Source organism: Euprymna scolopes, chromosome 11 (assembly GCF_053919585.1).
Source record: "Euprymna scolopes isolate OS-2025 chromosome 11, ASM5391958v1, whole genome shotgun sequence".
NCBI classification, from domain to species: Eukaryota; Metazoa; Mollusca; class Cephalopoda; order Sepiida; family Sepiolidae; genus Euprymna; species Euprymna scolopes.
The window spans coordinates 3491096-3509139 of NC_136492.1; the positions used below are offsets into that span (position 1 = coordinate 3491096).

At 35.2% G+C, this 18044-nt stretch overlaps 1 protein-coding gene across 1 annotated transcript in view; it reads right to left on the bottom strand.

Moving 5' to 3' along the window:
- LOC145287737 (RNA 3'-terminal phosphate cyclase-like) overlaps positions 1-18044 on the bottom strand; it is a 56289-nt gene that overhangs the window by 19772 nt on the left and 18473 nt on the right. Inside the window, exons 3-6 of the mRNA XM_080135501.1 lie at positions 17067-17210; positions 13487-13610; positions 5537-5595; positions 1572-1713 (exon numbers count right to left, since the gene is read on the bottom strand). Of these exons, the coding sequence (XP_079991627.1) occupies positions 1572-1713; positions 5537-5595; positions 13487-13610; positions 17067-17210 (469 nt within the window). The remainder of the gene's footprint in view (positions 1-1571; positions 1714-5536; positions 5596-13486; positions 13611-17066; positions 17211-18044) is intronic.

The following is an 18044-nucleotide window of genomic DNA, read 5'->3' on the forward strand; positions in this document are numbered from 1 at the left end:
ATTTATTTAGCTATAAAAACAGGCGTGCGCAATAAAAGTTAACTCTGCTGCTTCGATTTGACCTAATTAAGAAGTCACGCTGCGTTTGAGTTTGTTTACCCAAATTTGACTGCCCCCCCCCCAACAGATATTGGGGAGGGGGAAAGCAGCTCCCCATTGTCCAGATTGAATAGCAACTGTGTCTGATATACAACATTGATCAAAGCTGATTGCTTCTGGACATTTCCCGGTGCGATTGCCGGAGTTAGCTTTGGATTAGTTTCGCTTTTTATACGAAAAAGCTGAACGAACACAAGACGGGCTGAAATAGCAATAATTTTGTAAAAATCAACATAAATAAATCTAGACGCGACACGCATTCACAAATCCTAGATATTATTATATAGGGGGTATATAAACAGTTGTAAGCGATAGTAACCCCCCGGGAGCATGTGCGAAAGAAGCCTTTGCAAGACATACACGAAATGGTCACAGACATTTTGCCTTTTATATATACAGATAATATAGATGATTTGCAGATTACCCCTAGACTCTACGAGCAAATCCGTAACATATTATATAATCAACTAATCAGTGAAAATGGGTCATAAATAAATTCCAATACATTTAATGTTTGTTTTTCCCCTGACAAAAAAAAATGTTCGCTTTTCATCTGAACAGCAGCATCCTTTTTTTTTTTTCTAAAATTCCATGCAAACGAAACAGCATCGAAAAAAATGGAAAATCTGTCTTTTATTCTGCCACCGCGGATTTTCAACAAATTTGCATAATCATATTATTTCTGTATCTTCCCTGCAGCAGACACATGCCAACAGAGGTCGCTTATGTCTACACCGGAGCCATAATCCATTTCTTTATTATGAGAGGGAGGGGTTAATAGCTGTTCACATGAAACCATTCTTCCAGACAAAAGGAGATGGAGCAGGAAGAAGAGTCAGAGTGGTTGGGGTGAAAAGACAACAGGGGAATGAAAGAAGGGGACAGAAGAGATCGTGCAATGGGGAGGGGGAAGAATAGATGAAGTGGGGAGAGTGGGAGAGAGGTTGGTTGGTTGGTTGTTTTGTTTTACAGCATATCAACCCTTTTCAGGTTATTTAATGCCGAATCTGGTGATTTTGAAGAACGATTTTCAATATAGTATATTTGTTTTTTAGGTTGTATACTATTTAACCCATAGTTGGGACCCTAACAGATACTACCACTCCGGGTCAGAGTGGACCTGGGAGCAATAGCAATTAAAGGGTAGCTCCACACTCCCTAAGGCCTGCAAGTTGGGGCCTCACCATCGGATATAGTTTAAGGTCATATCCAGGACCGTGGGAAAGAGGGAAGAAAAGATGAAGTAGGGGAGCAGGAGAGGATAAAGAAGCAGCGGGAACAAGAGGAGGTAGAAGTGGAGGGGAGTGGGAGAAGGGGAAGAAGCAAAGGTGTGAAAGGAGCCAGAGAAAAGGAAAAAGAAACAGAGCTGGGAAAGATGTGATGGCACGGAGAGAGGGGGAAAAAAGATGGAATGAGGTGAAGCCAGAGAGGAGGAGGAGGAGGAGAGATAACAGAACAAAAATAAAACTGACCTTTGGAGGAAGTTGACCAGCAACGAATGATCGACCATAAATCCTAGTTACGTTACCAGCATCTGTCATATTTACAGCTCGGAGGTATTTTACAGGTTGCGAACGAATAAATACTTCACCTCCTCCTTTCGGGTAATAACCTCTAATAAAAACAAACAAAAAAATTATTCTGATATAAAATAACACTATTCACTGACGTACAATCTAAGCTGGAAACACAAAGAGATGTTAGACCTGGTCATAGTGGATGGAATTAATGGATTAAAGGATTCCTGACTTCAACAAGATGTATATCACGAAAGTTAAGCAATACATAGTCTGGTCATTCTAGCATGGGTTACTACTTTGGATTACCAAATGACTCATGCAGATCACGAAAGTTAAGCAATACATAGTCTGGTCATTCTACGACGTACATGTTAACTGTGGCAAGCAGGGCCAAGGGTCAAAACATTACAAAGATACATTTGGAGATTGGCGGTTACACATTCTGCTGTTCCATTGTTCGATATATAATTTTCTCAATGCACTTCAAATGCCTGGTAAAATCATATATACACCTCTTGATATTCTCAAAATCAGCACAGAGACAAATTTATCAACGTATAAATTTCATTTACAATTAAATTTCTTGTTCATCGACAAAGAGAAGGAGAGAGACGTTTAGTGTAGAGGTTGGTTGGTGTGTGACCTGCTGAGAAAATAGACAGATCATCCATCTTGTAGACTTAAGCTGGGGAGAAAATGGTTGAAAATCCGGCCAAGAAGGACCAAGTCTCACAGCTGTCACGTTGTCGAGAATTGAATTAAAAAAATATAGAGTTTGGGGGAGGGGATTGGTTTCGCATATACATTTAAAATAAAATGAGCTCCAATTTCAGAGACATTCTAGCGTTTTAGAGCAGTTAACTAAAAATGTTTATTTTGCTTTGTTAGTAAATTCTGTGTATTTTTTGGGGGGAGGTGGGTATACTAGGTGGGTCAAATAACCGTCTGTTGTATAACAGTGTATGTATAACTTGTAATACACAGTAATTTATATGATGTATATACACAGACATGACAGAAAAAAATAGACACCCATAGAAACAGTTTTTTTTTCAATAAGCATATAATTTATAAAACAAAATCAAAAGTAAATGGTCACAAATTTAATAACTAATACTTGGTTGATATTCCCTTTGCTGTTTTTAATGCTCGGACCGTTCTAGGCATGGCACTGATCATTTGACGAATATCATCTTGAGGAATTTCTTGCCATGTCTGCTGCAATAATGCAATAAAAGTTCAGTCTTAGAAGATGGCTTCTTTTTCTTTTGTCAAATCACACTTGCCAGTCTGCTCTTTTCTCTTTTCTGTTGTTCATATCTCTCTTATAGTCATAAATCGACATTCCTGAAATTGTAAATACGAAGATATTGCATTCTTCTTTTTTATTTTCTATTGCGCAATTCATAACTTCTGACCTGGAATATAAACATTTCTTTGTTTTGATAATAACTAGCTCAGGTGTTTGGAGGTGTGTGTTGAGCAAAAAAAAAAAAAAGTGGTAGTAGGTAGGCAGGCTCAAACATGTACCGTGAAGGAGGAAAAAAATGTGTGAAAAAAAAAAAAAAAAGTGACGTCTTTGCCATTGCGTCCATCACCAAACCGGAAGTGGCGAAGGTTTAAATTAAGGCTACTCAATCAAAAAGAGGGGATGACTTTCGAAAATATCGGAAAAAAAAGGACCCCTCCTTGTAGAAAAGTGCCCAGTTGAGGGTGAAGTAATTAATGTTTTAGCCAATTTTTCGATATTTGTCATCCGAAGGGGCGAGCTTCAAAATAATACCGATCTCATGAAAATCCATTGCCTCTGCCAAAAGTTTTAGACATACATACATTCAAACAGACAGGTGAGATTATATTATAGACTAGCGGGTTCCCGGCATTGTCCAGGTGTTTGGAGGTGTGTGTGTGTAGGGGGGGTTAAAGAATAAGCGAAGTAATAACCCTGTTTAAACTTCTTAAAAAATCAGAAAAACCAAAACAAAAAAAACTGCAAACGAATGTAACACTTCTTTAAAAAAAAAAAAAATGGGAAAAACAAAAACCAAAAAAAAATTTTTTTTTTTTTTTAAATGAACATGTTTCGAAAAACAAAAAAAAAAATTTTTTTTTAAAAATGAACACGTTTGGAAAAACAAAAACAAAAAAAATCACAGCGAAAAGCGAAAAAAAAAAAATGGTATAAATAACCTTATTTCAATATTAAAAGTTTAAAAATCGAAAAAAAAATTTCTGATAACTCGGATTGAACCTGCAATCTTGAGATAACGACGCTGTCACTTTATCCATTGTGCTATGGATGCATGGGCGAATGTAGGTCGGTTTTCATAATATTTAAACGAATTCAAGGTACAACGTCTTTTGCGTGTGTTGACACTTGTGTAGAAGCCATCTTGTCATGAAGGAACAATTTTTATCCACCCCTCCTTGTAAAAAAGGGTCTGGTTGAGAGTGAAGGAATGAATGTTTTTGGCCAATTTTTCGATATTTGTCGTCAGAAGGTTTGAGCTTGAAAATGATACCTATCTGACGAAAATCCGTGGCCTCTGTCGAAAGTTTTTGCAAGACATAGACACACACACACAAACATTTTCACTTTTATATATATTGATAACAATTCTGGTCATTTTTATGGGACACAAGAATGTAGATCAAAATATGCGTGTGTGCACACCTCTTCTTTTAAATATATGTTGCCACGTCTCCATATCCAGCACAATTTTTTAATTATAAAATAACCAATTTGAAACCATAAACAAACAGCCACGTCATGTGTCTTTTTTTGGGGGGGGATTCGAAAATTTTTGGAGAGGAAATGGTTTTAATGATTTTTAACTGATTTAAAAACTATGTTTGCGATTATGATGGTTTTTTGTGACATCGGACGTTGGACAAGTAAATTAATATTTAGATTATCAATGCTCCTCTCAAAACTTATTATTCTTCTACCATTGCTATTTATTTATTTCTCCCGATGAGGAGACACAAGGTCAGTTATTAATGAGTAAGACACAAGGTCAGTTTTTAATGTGGGGAAAATCCAGCTCATCAAAAAGGGGCACTCTGAATTAGAACAAAAATAAAAAATTGCCTCGGTATAGAAGGATTTATTTACTGATCGAAGACAGAACAGATACTACACTTGGTCAACATTTTAACCTTTATCTAACTACAACTCTGAAAATGTAGTAATGAAAAAATCAAATCCGTCTCACATAGTAACATGACACAAAGCTAATCCCTATACATATATATATATAAAATGAACTCATTTTTCCCCTCTGATTTTGACCTTAATAGGATTGAAAATCAAGACATTTCATGCAAATGTAATATGCACAAACTGCAGCATATTATCTGAGGTGTGTTATAGGCCTATTACCTCTACATTTCCTCGATAATCGTGAATTCCTATATTTTTTTTCTGGTGAGAGTTCACGGCCAAAATCCGTTAGAATCAATGGAAGTTGTAAAATCTTTTCTCCCTAATAATTTCCTCCTACCCCCACTTCCACCGTTGCCGATCTGTTCACAGGGGAAAGCAAGAAGAAACACCGGTTTGGGTTCGTAGTTGCTTAAAAAAAATGGAATGGCAGTTTAACGTTCCCTTTCCTTCCATGTTTTCTACTGAGTGAAACACACCATTGGATTTAAGCGAATCGAAGGTTTATTTATGCCATTTTTTTTATTCGTTTTTCAGAACACGTTTTCTTTATAGAAGCTTAACGTTTGTTTGCTGTTTTTTCTTTGCTTTTGGTTTTGCCGATTTTTTTACAGAAGTCTTTATTTTTATTTTGATATTCAAACAGGGTTATTTCTTCGCTTTGCTCCCCCCCCCCCATTTTTCACACGCTTCCAAACAACCGGGCAACGCCGGGTACCCCCGCTAGTAAGTAATAAAAACAGTCGATACGAACCTTCTCTTTATATCACAGTCAAAACGGACGCCAAATTTTTCAGCTACCGGCTTAAAGATCTGAAGAAGAAATTTAGAAAATGAAACAAATCTCTCGGATAAAGAGGGAAAAGTGTATTTACAATCTTTCATTTGTGATAGTATGGACGTTCCCCCCCCACCCCTACCCTCCCAGAGTGTTAGAAAGGGATTCGTAAAAAAAAAAAAGAGGAAAAACGTGGTTGGAAGTAAATGACCCAGAACAATAGTTAGAAATGATTAGGAATGCAAAGATAGTCGAAAATAGTTTACGTGGTCAGCTAAGTGTGGCTAAGAAGTGACTCATTTTCTATTCAAAGATCTGAAAAAGATTTACAAAATAAAAATAAACAGATCTTTCGAATAAAAAGGGAAAAGTGTATTTACAGCGATAGTAGGTTTTATCACAGGTTCATTTTTTTTTTTTTTACATAGGCATCACCACATTATCAAGGCCAAGAGGCCACTCAAGGATAAGGGTTAAAGAGTGTACAGTAGAAATTGGATAATATAGTAATCATTAGTAATGAAAATTTGGTAAATTTGATAACTTATATGGAACGGCTCATCAAGAACTTATTTACGTTAGACTTGAAGACAACCATATTGTAGTCAGCCGGAAAGCAGGAAAACGGAAGACAATTCCACAGGCATGCAGTTCTAAGAAAGAAGCTTTGTTCATGGAATCTACGTTTAGGTTTAGGCACAGATAAAGAGTGGGGGGAATTATTGAATTATTGATAGTGTTTACAGCATTTGTGATAGGATGGACGTTACTCACCCCAAAGTATTGAGAAGGGATTCATAAAATAAAGAGGGAAAGTAAATAGCTAGAAATGATTGATAAAGAAGCACAAAGACAGTCAAAAAATGGTGGTCAGCTGAGAGTGGCTGAAAGCGGAGTCATTTTCCACTTATCGGTCACTCTTAGACAAAAACTGGACATAGGATTTCTGATTTTGAGTCAATAAATTTAGGAGTTAGAGTTAGTTTGGGACAGTTTTCTAGTTTAGGGCAGTTGATAATGACTAGAGGAGGTTGCCTAAGGGAGACTGGAGTCATATCAAGCAGATATTTAGCAAATAACTAATCCACTGACGATAGAGAGCATTTGGAGGTCCTTTACCACACACACTCTGTGTACAACAGGTTTTTTTTTTTTACAAGGAAGTCACCACTTATCAAGGCACGAAGGCCACTCGAGGATAAGGGTTAATGAATGTAAGGTGGTAATGTAGTAACTGTTAATGGTGTAAGTTGGGTAGAATTTGATTATTTTTTGGGACGGTTCAACAAGAACTTGTTTACATTAGACTTGAAGGCTACCATGTTGTAATTAGCCGGGAAGCAGGTGAATGGAACAGTGTTCGACAAGCAGGCAATTCCATGATAGAAGTTTTGTTCATGGAATCTGCATTTAGATTTAGGCAGAGATAAAGAGTGGGAGAAATTGTTGATAGTGGTTGTAGCTAGTTGAGTGGGTTTTTTTTTTTTGTGAAAGTTTGGGGGACCATAGATTGGAGTTTAGTCAAGCACTTGCCATGAAAATGACAATAAAGCAGAGAAACCACTGCAGAGAAGAAAAAGGCATCACCTATTAGGTTTCCAAGTCAGTTTTGAACTCTATCAAGGCAGGATAGAGCGCACCGAGCATCTCCTTCCCAGATATTGCAGTAGTACTCCATTTTAGGGCGTATCTGGCTCTTTTACTTTATTCTTTTACAGATAGAGATACTGGGGTTGTAGAATGATCTAATTATTTTTCCAGCGATCTTGGCAACATGTACTATTTCAGATGAGGAGTGAAGCTTAGTCCCAGACATTTGTGAAGAGATGGTGCTTCCCCAAGTTGAGAGCCATTCATTTCAATTTATACACAAAGTAACAAAGTTGTGTTTTCTGCTGTGAGTTTATTTTTATACATGTAAACTAGTGCTTGCACTTTCGGCAATTGTTGATACGAGACAAAAGGAGAAGAATAGAAGATAAAGTAGAAGAAAACCATGGCAAACTGTGTTGGGTTGACAGGTGTCAAGTGGGATGAACATGGCTTCACGCATGCATACATTTGTGAATGTAGACATGGAAAGTAATGGAGGGAGACAAAGGGAGATGATGCGTGATTTGTCAAATGGATATATGACCCCACGTGGCCCTACCGACAAGTCGCCAATTTCAATGTTGTGTGACAGGAGTTGAGAGCTGGATGCAGTTGATTGGTTTGGTTGTTTTGTTTTACGGCATATCAAACCTTTTCAGGTTATTTAATGCAAAATCCAGTTATTTTGAAAATAGTATTCATGTCGCATTCAGTTATTTTGTAGAAGGTTTTTATTCTTAAAACTTTTTGTATCTTCAATCACTAGTTTGTAGTGTTTGGTTTGGTTGTTTTATAGTGGATTTATCGTTTTTCTTTCCTGCCCTGCAGAACATGAATGAGTTTTGTAATGGGAGAGGGAAAACCTGATATATACATATGTGTGTGCATGAATAAATAAATAAATTATATATATATATATATATATATATATATATATATTTTAATTTACTAATTAAGTTAAGGCATATTGTTAACTAAAACCAATATTTTTTCGAAAGTGCTCAATACATGTGTAGAGCTTTTATATAATTAAACGTATATAAACATTGTATTGAGTCTACGCAGATCAACCAATGTTTCAACATTTTCATCAAGATTTCAATTGAACCTCGCAGTTCAAAAAAAAAGTTAGAACAAAAAAAAAACTTCCTAGAAGGTAATTTAGAAAATTTTTAATTTTCCCATAAGGCCATCGATAAAAAAAAAAAAAAAAAAATATATATATATATATATATATATATATATATTTTTTTTTTATTAAAACTATCTTCACATAACACCAAAAGATGGAGGAAGTGAGGAGGCATGGCTTTGGAAATCTTTTTACCCGAATACGATGTTCAGCATGTTAAAAATATACCTTTTGTTGTAAAAATCTAATGGACAAACATCTGAAGAAGTTGGTGGGGACAGGATATTTTTATGGACACATAAATCATAAAATTGCCTACCCACTAATGAAACAGTTGTAATGGAAAAAATCAAGGAAATAAACGAAGGTTATAAAAAAGAAAATATGAGTCTTTGAATTTTCATCAAAATTTTACAATATATATATATATATATATATATAAACAATACACATATCGACAATCAAAGCAAATATCAAATCAGTTATAAAACCTCTAAAACTGGGAGGGAGGGGAATCACATTTAAAATTGATAACAGTAAAAAAATACATTAACAAGGGAGATAAGTCTTTAAATATATCCATACCACTAGTGAAGTTGAAATCTATTTATTAAAGTGAGAACGTTTGTGTGTGTGTGTGTGTGTGTGTGAGGACACTTCTCAACCTATATACTCAACGAATTTTTGATCTACAAACTTGCAATTTAGTATATAGGGTATTCAGACATATAGAAAACTTTTTATCAGTTTTTATTTAGAAAAAGGGGCTGCTAAGGGGTCAACATTGAAAAATTAGTATGTGGAGTACTGTTGCCACATCTGGGCTGGTGCATTTTCCACTAGTTTCTCCCTCTTAGATAAAGTGCAATAAAGAGTTGTCAATCTAATCAGTTCCACATTATCAACTAAGCTCCGGCCCCTGTCCCATCACCACAATGTTGCATCACTGTGCCTGTTTTACAAATATTTTAATGGAAAGTGTTCTGATGAACTTGTACCCCCTCGACGTACATATCCATGACAGACCCGCTTCGCAATAAGATGTCACCCGTTCACTGTTGATGTCCTCTAAATGCCAGAAAGCTTTCTATTCTAATAGTTCTTTCCCTCGAACAGCTAGACTTTGGAATTCCCTTCCTGCTGCCTGCTTCCCTGACTGTACTGATATGCAGAAGTTTAAATGTAACATAAACAAATATCTTGTTAACCTTTCCTAGACATGGCACCAAATAGTAGTAGACCCTTATGTCCAAGTCGCGATATGCTTTGTAAGGTGTGAACATGAGTAAAAAAAAAAAGTAGTTTACAAACACTTTTTAAATATCATATCAAGCTAGTTTAATGGTTATCGTACTTGACTCACTGTCTTTAGGTTTTGGTTTCAATCTCAACTTGAGGATTTTTTTTACTTACAAGAAACAAACTGTTTAGAAAAAACATAGTACTCGCATGCATGTCCACTGGCCAGCTACCATTAGTAATGCAGATCTCTGGGAGAGAACTAACCAAGTATCAGCAGAAGAAGAGATCAGAAGAAGGAGATGGATTGGACACACTCTGAGGAAACAACAAACGAATATCACATGCGAGGCCCTGACCTGAAACTCTCAGAGAAAGAGGAAAAGAGGCAGACCAAAAAACACCTGTAGAAGAGACCTGGAGGTAGACGCTAAGCTGACCGGCTACTCCTGGAGGGAGTTGGAGCAAATCGCTCACAACCGTGGATGTTGGCGGGCAGTTGTGAATGGCCTATGCCCCACCAAGGGCTCAAGGAGGGAATGAGTAAGTAAGTAAGTACGTCTCATTTTCTTTCCTTTTTTTTTAACTTACTTGTTTTTAACGGAATTTAACATCACGTTTAATACCGGGCAATGCCGGGTACATCTGCTAGTTTACAATAAAACTGATTTATATTATTTTATTAAAAATTTTACTTGATAATCTTCCATATTTCAGTATAAATACTAACTTTTTCCTGATGCATAAGTATATCAAAACAATTTTTTTTTCTTTTTTTTTTCAAACTGCCATATTTTAGGTGCATATTTCTAATCATAGCACCAAACAATTGTTTTATTTGCTCAAATTCCATTTTATTTTATTCATTTTTTTTTTTTTTGCATTTTCACCCCAAACAAGGCACAGTGCCACTATGATGGGGGGGGGGGGGCTACTATTTGGGAGATGATTTGTGGGGATACCGAGTTGAGAAGCAAGATATCTGTTTGTATTACACTTGAACTTCTGCATGTCAGTACAGTTGGGGCAACAATACTCTTTAATTCTAGTTAACTAAAATTTTGTAAACAAATTCTCTTTTCAACACAGAGGAGACATTACCAAGACTGCGATTCACACTTGCTAGCATCCTACAAAGACACCATTCACATAGAATTTTGTTGATTTGAATTAACCAACAGCCTCTTTCTCTATTAGACAGCCCAAAAAATAGTTTTGTATTTTTGTTTTTTTATTTTTGCAAAGGAGTCACCATTTATCAAGGCCCGGAGGCCATTCGAGGATAAGGGCTAATGAGTGGTTTTTTTTTTGGTTGTTTTTGTTTTACGGCATATCAACCTTTTTCAGGTTATTTAATGCCGAATCTAGTTATTTTGAGGAACGTTTTTTAATGGAGTATATTTGTTTTTTAAGTCAGATTCTATTTAACCCATAGTTGGGACCCTAACAGGTACTACCACTCCAGGTCAGAGTGGACCTGGAAGCAATGGCAATTAAAGGGTGGCTCCACACTCCCCAAGGCCCGCAAGCTGGGACCTCACCATCGGATAGTTTTAGGTCATATCCAGGACCGCTAATGAGTATACAGTAGTCAATGGGACAATATCGTAGTAATCGTAAGTAGTAGAAATTTGTTTATATTTACTTTAAAATCGGTGACGTCACGATAACAAAAATCTCGTGACGCCATGTAAATAAAAGTTTCGGATTTTTTTTTTTTTTAAACAATCCTTTCTTGTAATTATCTTGACATCTGCGTGAAAATGACGCCATAAAGAATTTAGCTTTACGACGTCATCAAGTGTGAACAGTAACAAAATGTTTGAACGAATTTTAAAATATGGCTAACAGCAAAGACAATCGTACGAAAGCGGGTAATTTAAGAAAAAAAAAAAATGCAATTTATAAAAATGCTTGAAAGAAAGAAAAAAAGGGTGGGAATTAATTTTAAAATAGTATTTTAAAATTAATTCCCACCCTTAACTTAATATACAATTTTTTCCCCGATTAATCCGACTTATCGTACTTGTTAGTCAACGTTTTCGGCCGATGTAACCTTCGACCCCAAGTTTTATTTTTTTTATACTTTCAATAGCCGAACTCTGGAACCTATATGAAATTTCAAACTTTATCATCACGTATTTAATTAAATCCGGTATTTTTTTTTTTTTTTTAAAGGAGTCACCACTTATTAAGGCCCGGAAGCCACTCAAGGATAGGGGTTAATGAGTGTACAGTAGTCAATGGGAAAATATCGTAGTAATCGTTAGTAGTGGAAATTAGGTAAATTGGATTACTTAAGGTGACGGCTTATTACGAATTTGTTTACATTGGACTTGAAGACGACCAAATTGTAGTCAGTCGGGAAGCAGGCAAACGGCATGCAGTTCTAAGAAGTTTTTTTTCATCAAGAACTTGTTCGCGTTGAACTTGAATATGACCATATTGTATTCAGTTGGAGCGCAGGCAAATGGAACAGTGTTTCACAGTTCTAAGTAAGAAGTTTTTTTTTTTTTTTAATTAAATTTTACACCCAAACAAGGCACATTGCCACTTTGATGTAGGGGTCTACTATCAGGGACATAAGCTACAGGGGTACTATGTTGGGAGTTGAGCAGCAAGATGTCGGTTCACGTTACACTTGAACTTCTGCATGTCAGTACAGTTGGGGAAGCGGGAACCTGGAAAGGAATTCTAAAGTCTAGCGGTTCTGAAGAAGAAACTACTGGAGTAGAAGGTTCTCTTACATCTAGGGATCTCAACTGTGAAGGGGTGGGATTTTGCTGCTTGTGAGGTTTGTCGGGCGTATTTACGTCGTGGGGGCACAAGTGCTTGCAATTCGTCAGAGCATTCATCGTTAAACTACTTGTAGAACAGGCAGAGGAACGCTACATTTCGTCGATGGGACAGAGGCTGAAGCTTAGATTACAGTTCAGGACCTATTAGGTTGGCAACTCTTTTGAACCTTGTCTAGGAGTGAGAGACTAGTAGCAGATGCACCAGCCCAAATATGACAACAATACTCCATACATGGGCGAATAGTGGCCTTATAGAGGTACAGGATACTTTCAGGCGTTAGTAGCTTTCTAGCACGGTAGAGAGAACCTATCTTTTTCGCAGTGGTCCTGGCAATGCTCTCAATGTAAATTTTCTAACATGTTTCCTGTGAACGTTAGGCCGAGGATTTTAAAAGATATACTTTCAGTTAAAGAGTCTTTAGCCATTGCTATTGGTAGTAGAGAAGGTTTCTTGTAGTGATTGAAGGAAACAAGTTTAATCTTGGTAGCATTGAATGTGACCATCCATTTTTGTCCCTATTCCACTACAGATTGGAGGTCATCCTCTAGTGTTTCTGCCATTTCTTTAGATATGTGTTCATTTGATTTTCTGTCGTGTCTGTTATAGAGTGTGGTGTCATCAGCATATATACCCATCTCACAGAAAATTTGGCAGGGAGGTCATTTATGAACATTAAGAATAATAGAGGTCCAAGGATAGACACCTGAGGCACTCCCGCATTTATATCATATTGTTTAGATGTACGACCATCGAGGACAACCTGGATTTTTCTCTTATCTAAGAAGGATTTAATTATGTTAGGTATTCTGCCAGTGATACTGTATGATCTGATTTTCTTGAGAAGACCTTCATGCCATACCCTGTCAAAAGCCTTAGATATATCTAGAGCTACCGCTCTACCCTCCTCTGCTTTGTCAATATATGGTATATGCGCTCTGAGATTACAGTTCATAGAAGCAACGTTTAGGTTCTAACACAGATAAAGAGTAGGGAAGTCTGGTAGCAGATGAACCAGCTCAAATGTGACAACACTTCATACATATTTTCTTTAATTTGAGTTAATATTTTGTAAACAAATTCAACAATTGTACAGAATCGACATTCTAAGCACAGCTTAATAATTGCACATTTTGCCTATCGAAAAAGGAATTGTCTGTTCTTACCATTGTTTGATAATCGATTTGTGGCGCCATTTCTGCATTGGTTCCACCTAATAAGCGTAACTGAATTGGACCATTTCCAAACATCATACATGGAACAGCAGCTTGCATTAACAAACAAACACTCCTAGAATTTACAAGAACACATTTAAAAAAAAAAAATTACATTAAAAATCAGAAAACAAAATATTAAAAAAATAGATTAAAAAACAAATATTTGAAAAAAAAAAAATATTAAAAATCAGAAAACAAATTAATATTTGAAAAAAAATTATATTAAAAATCAGAAAACAAATTAATATTTGAAAAAAAATTATATTAAAAATCAGAAAACAAATTAATATTTGAAAAAAATATATATATATTAAAAATCAGAAAACACATATTTGAAAAAAAAAATTATATTAAAAATCAGAAAACAAATTAATATTTGAAAAAAAAAATTATATTAAAAATCAGAAAACAAATTAATATTTGAAAAAAAATAAATTAAATTAAAAATCAGAAAACAAATTAATATTTGAAAAAAATCAAATTAAAAATCAAAAAACAAATATTTAAAAAAAAAATTATATTAAAAATCAGAAAAATTAATATTTGAAAAAAAAAAATCAAGACAACAATTTAAATATATTCTTTGCATTCTTCAGACTACTGTTCTCATATTGGGCGTCATTTTCACATTTCTGTCAGTGTAGCCTCTGACCTTCTTCAGCTCTACGACATAATCAAGTTACCTGAATTGATTTTTTTCAACAATTTTAAAACAAAGCTGCCGTGTTGTTTTCTTTAGGGAGATACTTTTATCATTCCACGTTGTCTTATTATTTTCGTGCTATCACTTTGCTTTCTGTGGTGACTTGTGTTAGCTTCTTCTCTCAATACAGAGGACACATTACCAAGACTGCTATTCACACCTGCTAGCATCCTACGAAGACACCATTTGCTCAGGCATAGAATTTTGTTGTCATATGTAGTCTTTCTCTCTCTCTATTAGACAGCCCAAAAAACAGTTTTGAATTCTGTTTTTTTTTCTTTACATAGGAGTCATCATTTATCAAGGCCTGGAGGCCACTCGAGGATAAGGGTTAAAGAGTGTACAGTGGTCAAAAGAACAATATCAATAATCGTTAGAAGTAGAAGTTTGGTAAATTGGATTACTTAAGGGGAACAGCTCGTCAAGAACTTGTTTACATTGGACTTGAAGACGACCATATTGTAGTCAGTTGGAAAGTAGGCAAACTTTCTTCATGGAATCTAGGTTTAGGTGCACATAAAGGGTGGGGGAAATTATTAATAGTGGTTTCAACTAAACGAATGCTTTTCGTGAAAGTTTGACAAAAGCGGGGGAGCATAGATTGGAGCCATAAAAATAACGATAGATCAAAGACTCGCTATGTCTTTTCTGTCGGAAAGCGGTTGCAGGGGAAAGAAAAAGGCATCCCCCAATAGGCTACAAAGTCTATTTTAAACTCCATCAAAGCAGAATAAGGTGCTTCTAGGAGCTCTTGCCCAGATGTGGCAACAATACTCCATCCTTGGATGTACTTGACTCTTATACAGGTCTCTACCTTGCATCAGTCGTGAGATATCTACTGGAGCGATAAAACGACCCCACCATTTTTCCAGCAGCCTTGGCAACAGATTTGATGTACGTGTTCCATCTCAGATCAGGAGTAAAGGTCAGACCCAGAAGCTTGTCAAAACATGGAGCCTCTCCAAGATGAGAACAATTCATTTCAACAGGGGTCAGAATGTTGACGATGGAAAGATAGAAGCTTGGTTTTAGATGCATTAAAATTAACTCCTTACCCCCCCCATTCCACCACGTGCTCAAGATCATAAGAGAGAATCAGAGAGAACTTAATCATTTATGCCTTTTAAAGTGTTGCCATAGATGGTAGTGTCATCAGCATAAATGTCTACAAATGATCTTAGGATGTGATTTGGGAGATCATTGATGTAGATCAAGAAGAGAGTTGTGGAGACTCACTCGTATACAAAATATGAACTTTTCCGAACTATGACTAAAATTACTATTTATGTAACCATGTCATTTGCCGAACATAATGATTGTATTTTGAGGGCTTAAAATGCTTTGGTTTTTAAATGACGATTTTAGTGTAGAAGCCTCCAAGAAATCTGTGCTATGGTAATTGGGTAATGCGAATTATATATGAAAAAAAAAAAAAAAAAAAAAAAAAAAAAACCACGTGCACACACTTATAATACTAACGATCTGCTTATGCTAGATTTGGGGTAGAAAATAGTTGGTATGAACAGATCAACTTTTCAACTTAATATTTAATAGGAAAACCCAGAGAAAAGATGGTAGAAAGTTACAAATAAATCCGTTTAAGTGTGACAGTGCTCATTTTGGGGTCCTCCTAATGTTCGTAAAAAACTTGTAATTTTTATTTAAATTCATCTTATTTCAAAGACGCCTTTATTATTATTATCATTATTTTTATTTTATTATTATAGTTATCATTATTATTGTTATTATTTTTATTATTATCGTTATTGTTATTTTTATTATTATTATTATTTTTTTTTATTATTATTATCATTATTCTCACTGTTATTATTATTATTATTGTCATTTTTATTATTATTATCATTATTATTATTTTATTATTAGTTATTATCATTATTATTATTTTTGTTGTTATTATTATTATTGTTATTTTTATTACTATTATTGTTATTATTTTTATTATTATTATTATTATCATTATTCTCACTGTTATTATTATTATTGTCATTTTTATTATTATTATCATTATTATCATTTTTATTGTTATTTTATTATTGTTATTATTATCATTATTGTTATGACTATTATTGGCTCACAAGGAGCTTTCACACGGGTCTTCAGAGATCTTTCTCTGAAAACAGCCTGTGGTGTTCCCTGGAAGCTGAGTGACAACAAGTCTCCCCAGGTTTCCAGTACTCCCCACCTCTTTCGGTAACATTTGCAAATAAATTTGCATTATCGCAACAGCTGCTTGCCATTGATTTCTCGTTGGCAGCAGCTATTGGTCTTTGCTGGGATTTGAGTGGCACTAAGCCTCCCCAAAGCTTTGCACTTATTCGGCTGAGGTCTGGTCAATTCTACAGTCTTTCCTTCCTTCTGGACTATACTAGGTTATTTGGTCTCGCTCTATTTGGGGGGGGGGGCAATAGGGGTAGGGTGTGGTTAGAGAACTTATAAATATGTGGTTTCAGTGTTCTCGGTTCCATGTAGTGTTTCATGTTTTGCCTTTGCAGCAGTTTGTCGCGTCCGCACTTGTTGTTCTTGTATGTTAGTTTCCACATTCAAGGGTTTTCTTAATATTATTATTATTATCATCTAGATGACGAATTCAGAAAATTGAATATCTTATATAACGCGGAAGAAAAATAATAATATACTCTAGTACATCTGTTACAATCATATTCAAGTAGATTTGTTTGGAGGAGATCGCGCTGCAGTGGTTTTGTCCGTGATAGTCGTACATGTTAGCATTTGTCCTACTTTATATATAATAGTTTGTGCGTTTAATTTATGGTTATATCATTGTAGCGTGCTGATAATACTGACCCAGCAGTTTTGGTATCAGCTTCATATTGGCCAGCAGTGACTGGTGCCGGATAAAATGTGATTTCCGTCGATCCAATGTTTGCACCTTCTAATCTGCCCCGTGACATCCATTCGATTAATTGGATTCCCGTTAAATGTTGAGGCCTGAAAAAAAAAAAAAAATTTTTGAAATAAGAAAAGATGGTATTATTTATTTCCTATTAGAACTGTTGCATAAATGTTAAAATATACACACTAGATGATCAACTAAATGATACGACGTATATACATACACGCATTTACACGTACATGAATATACAGAAAAACATAAACCCAACTATTCAACATGTACGTCGTTATAGAACATATTCATATACACATTACACAACAGGACCCTTTTTTGATACCCATAATATAACAAATGGTATTATTTATTTTTCAAACATTATTATATCAGTGATGGGATGATTCCAATATTTTTCCTGATTCCCTTGTTGAAAAGGCATGCTCCCAGTCCCAGACCCGTATCAAGGCAGTGATTGAGGCTGAAGGCAGCTACATTGAATAGATATCAGCTCTACTACATAATCAAGTTACCTGAATTGATTTTTTTCAATAAACATTTTAAAATAAAGCTGTAGTGTTGTTTTCTTTTGGGCAACAGTTTTATCGTTCCACCCTGTATACATATATATATATATATATAAAAATGTGTTTTATTTTTTTATTACCGTTTTATCTGTTTGGTTACATATGTTTCAGACGTTGGACCATGTTTACGATCCAACAGCCTCGTCAGACCTTACAGTAAAAAAATAAAACATTTGTTCTGCAATAGTATTGAGCACTCTCTTCAGGTTTTTACTAATTACCAGTTTTACCAAATATACATATATATATATGTGTGTGGTTTTTCTTTTGATTTTTCAAACGATAGTAATGTTTATGTCTCCGCCTCGGAGAACCGGTGTTTTTCTTAGAAAGTCACCCAATTTTATT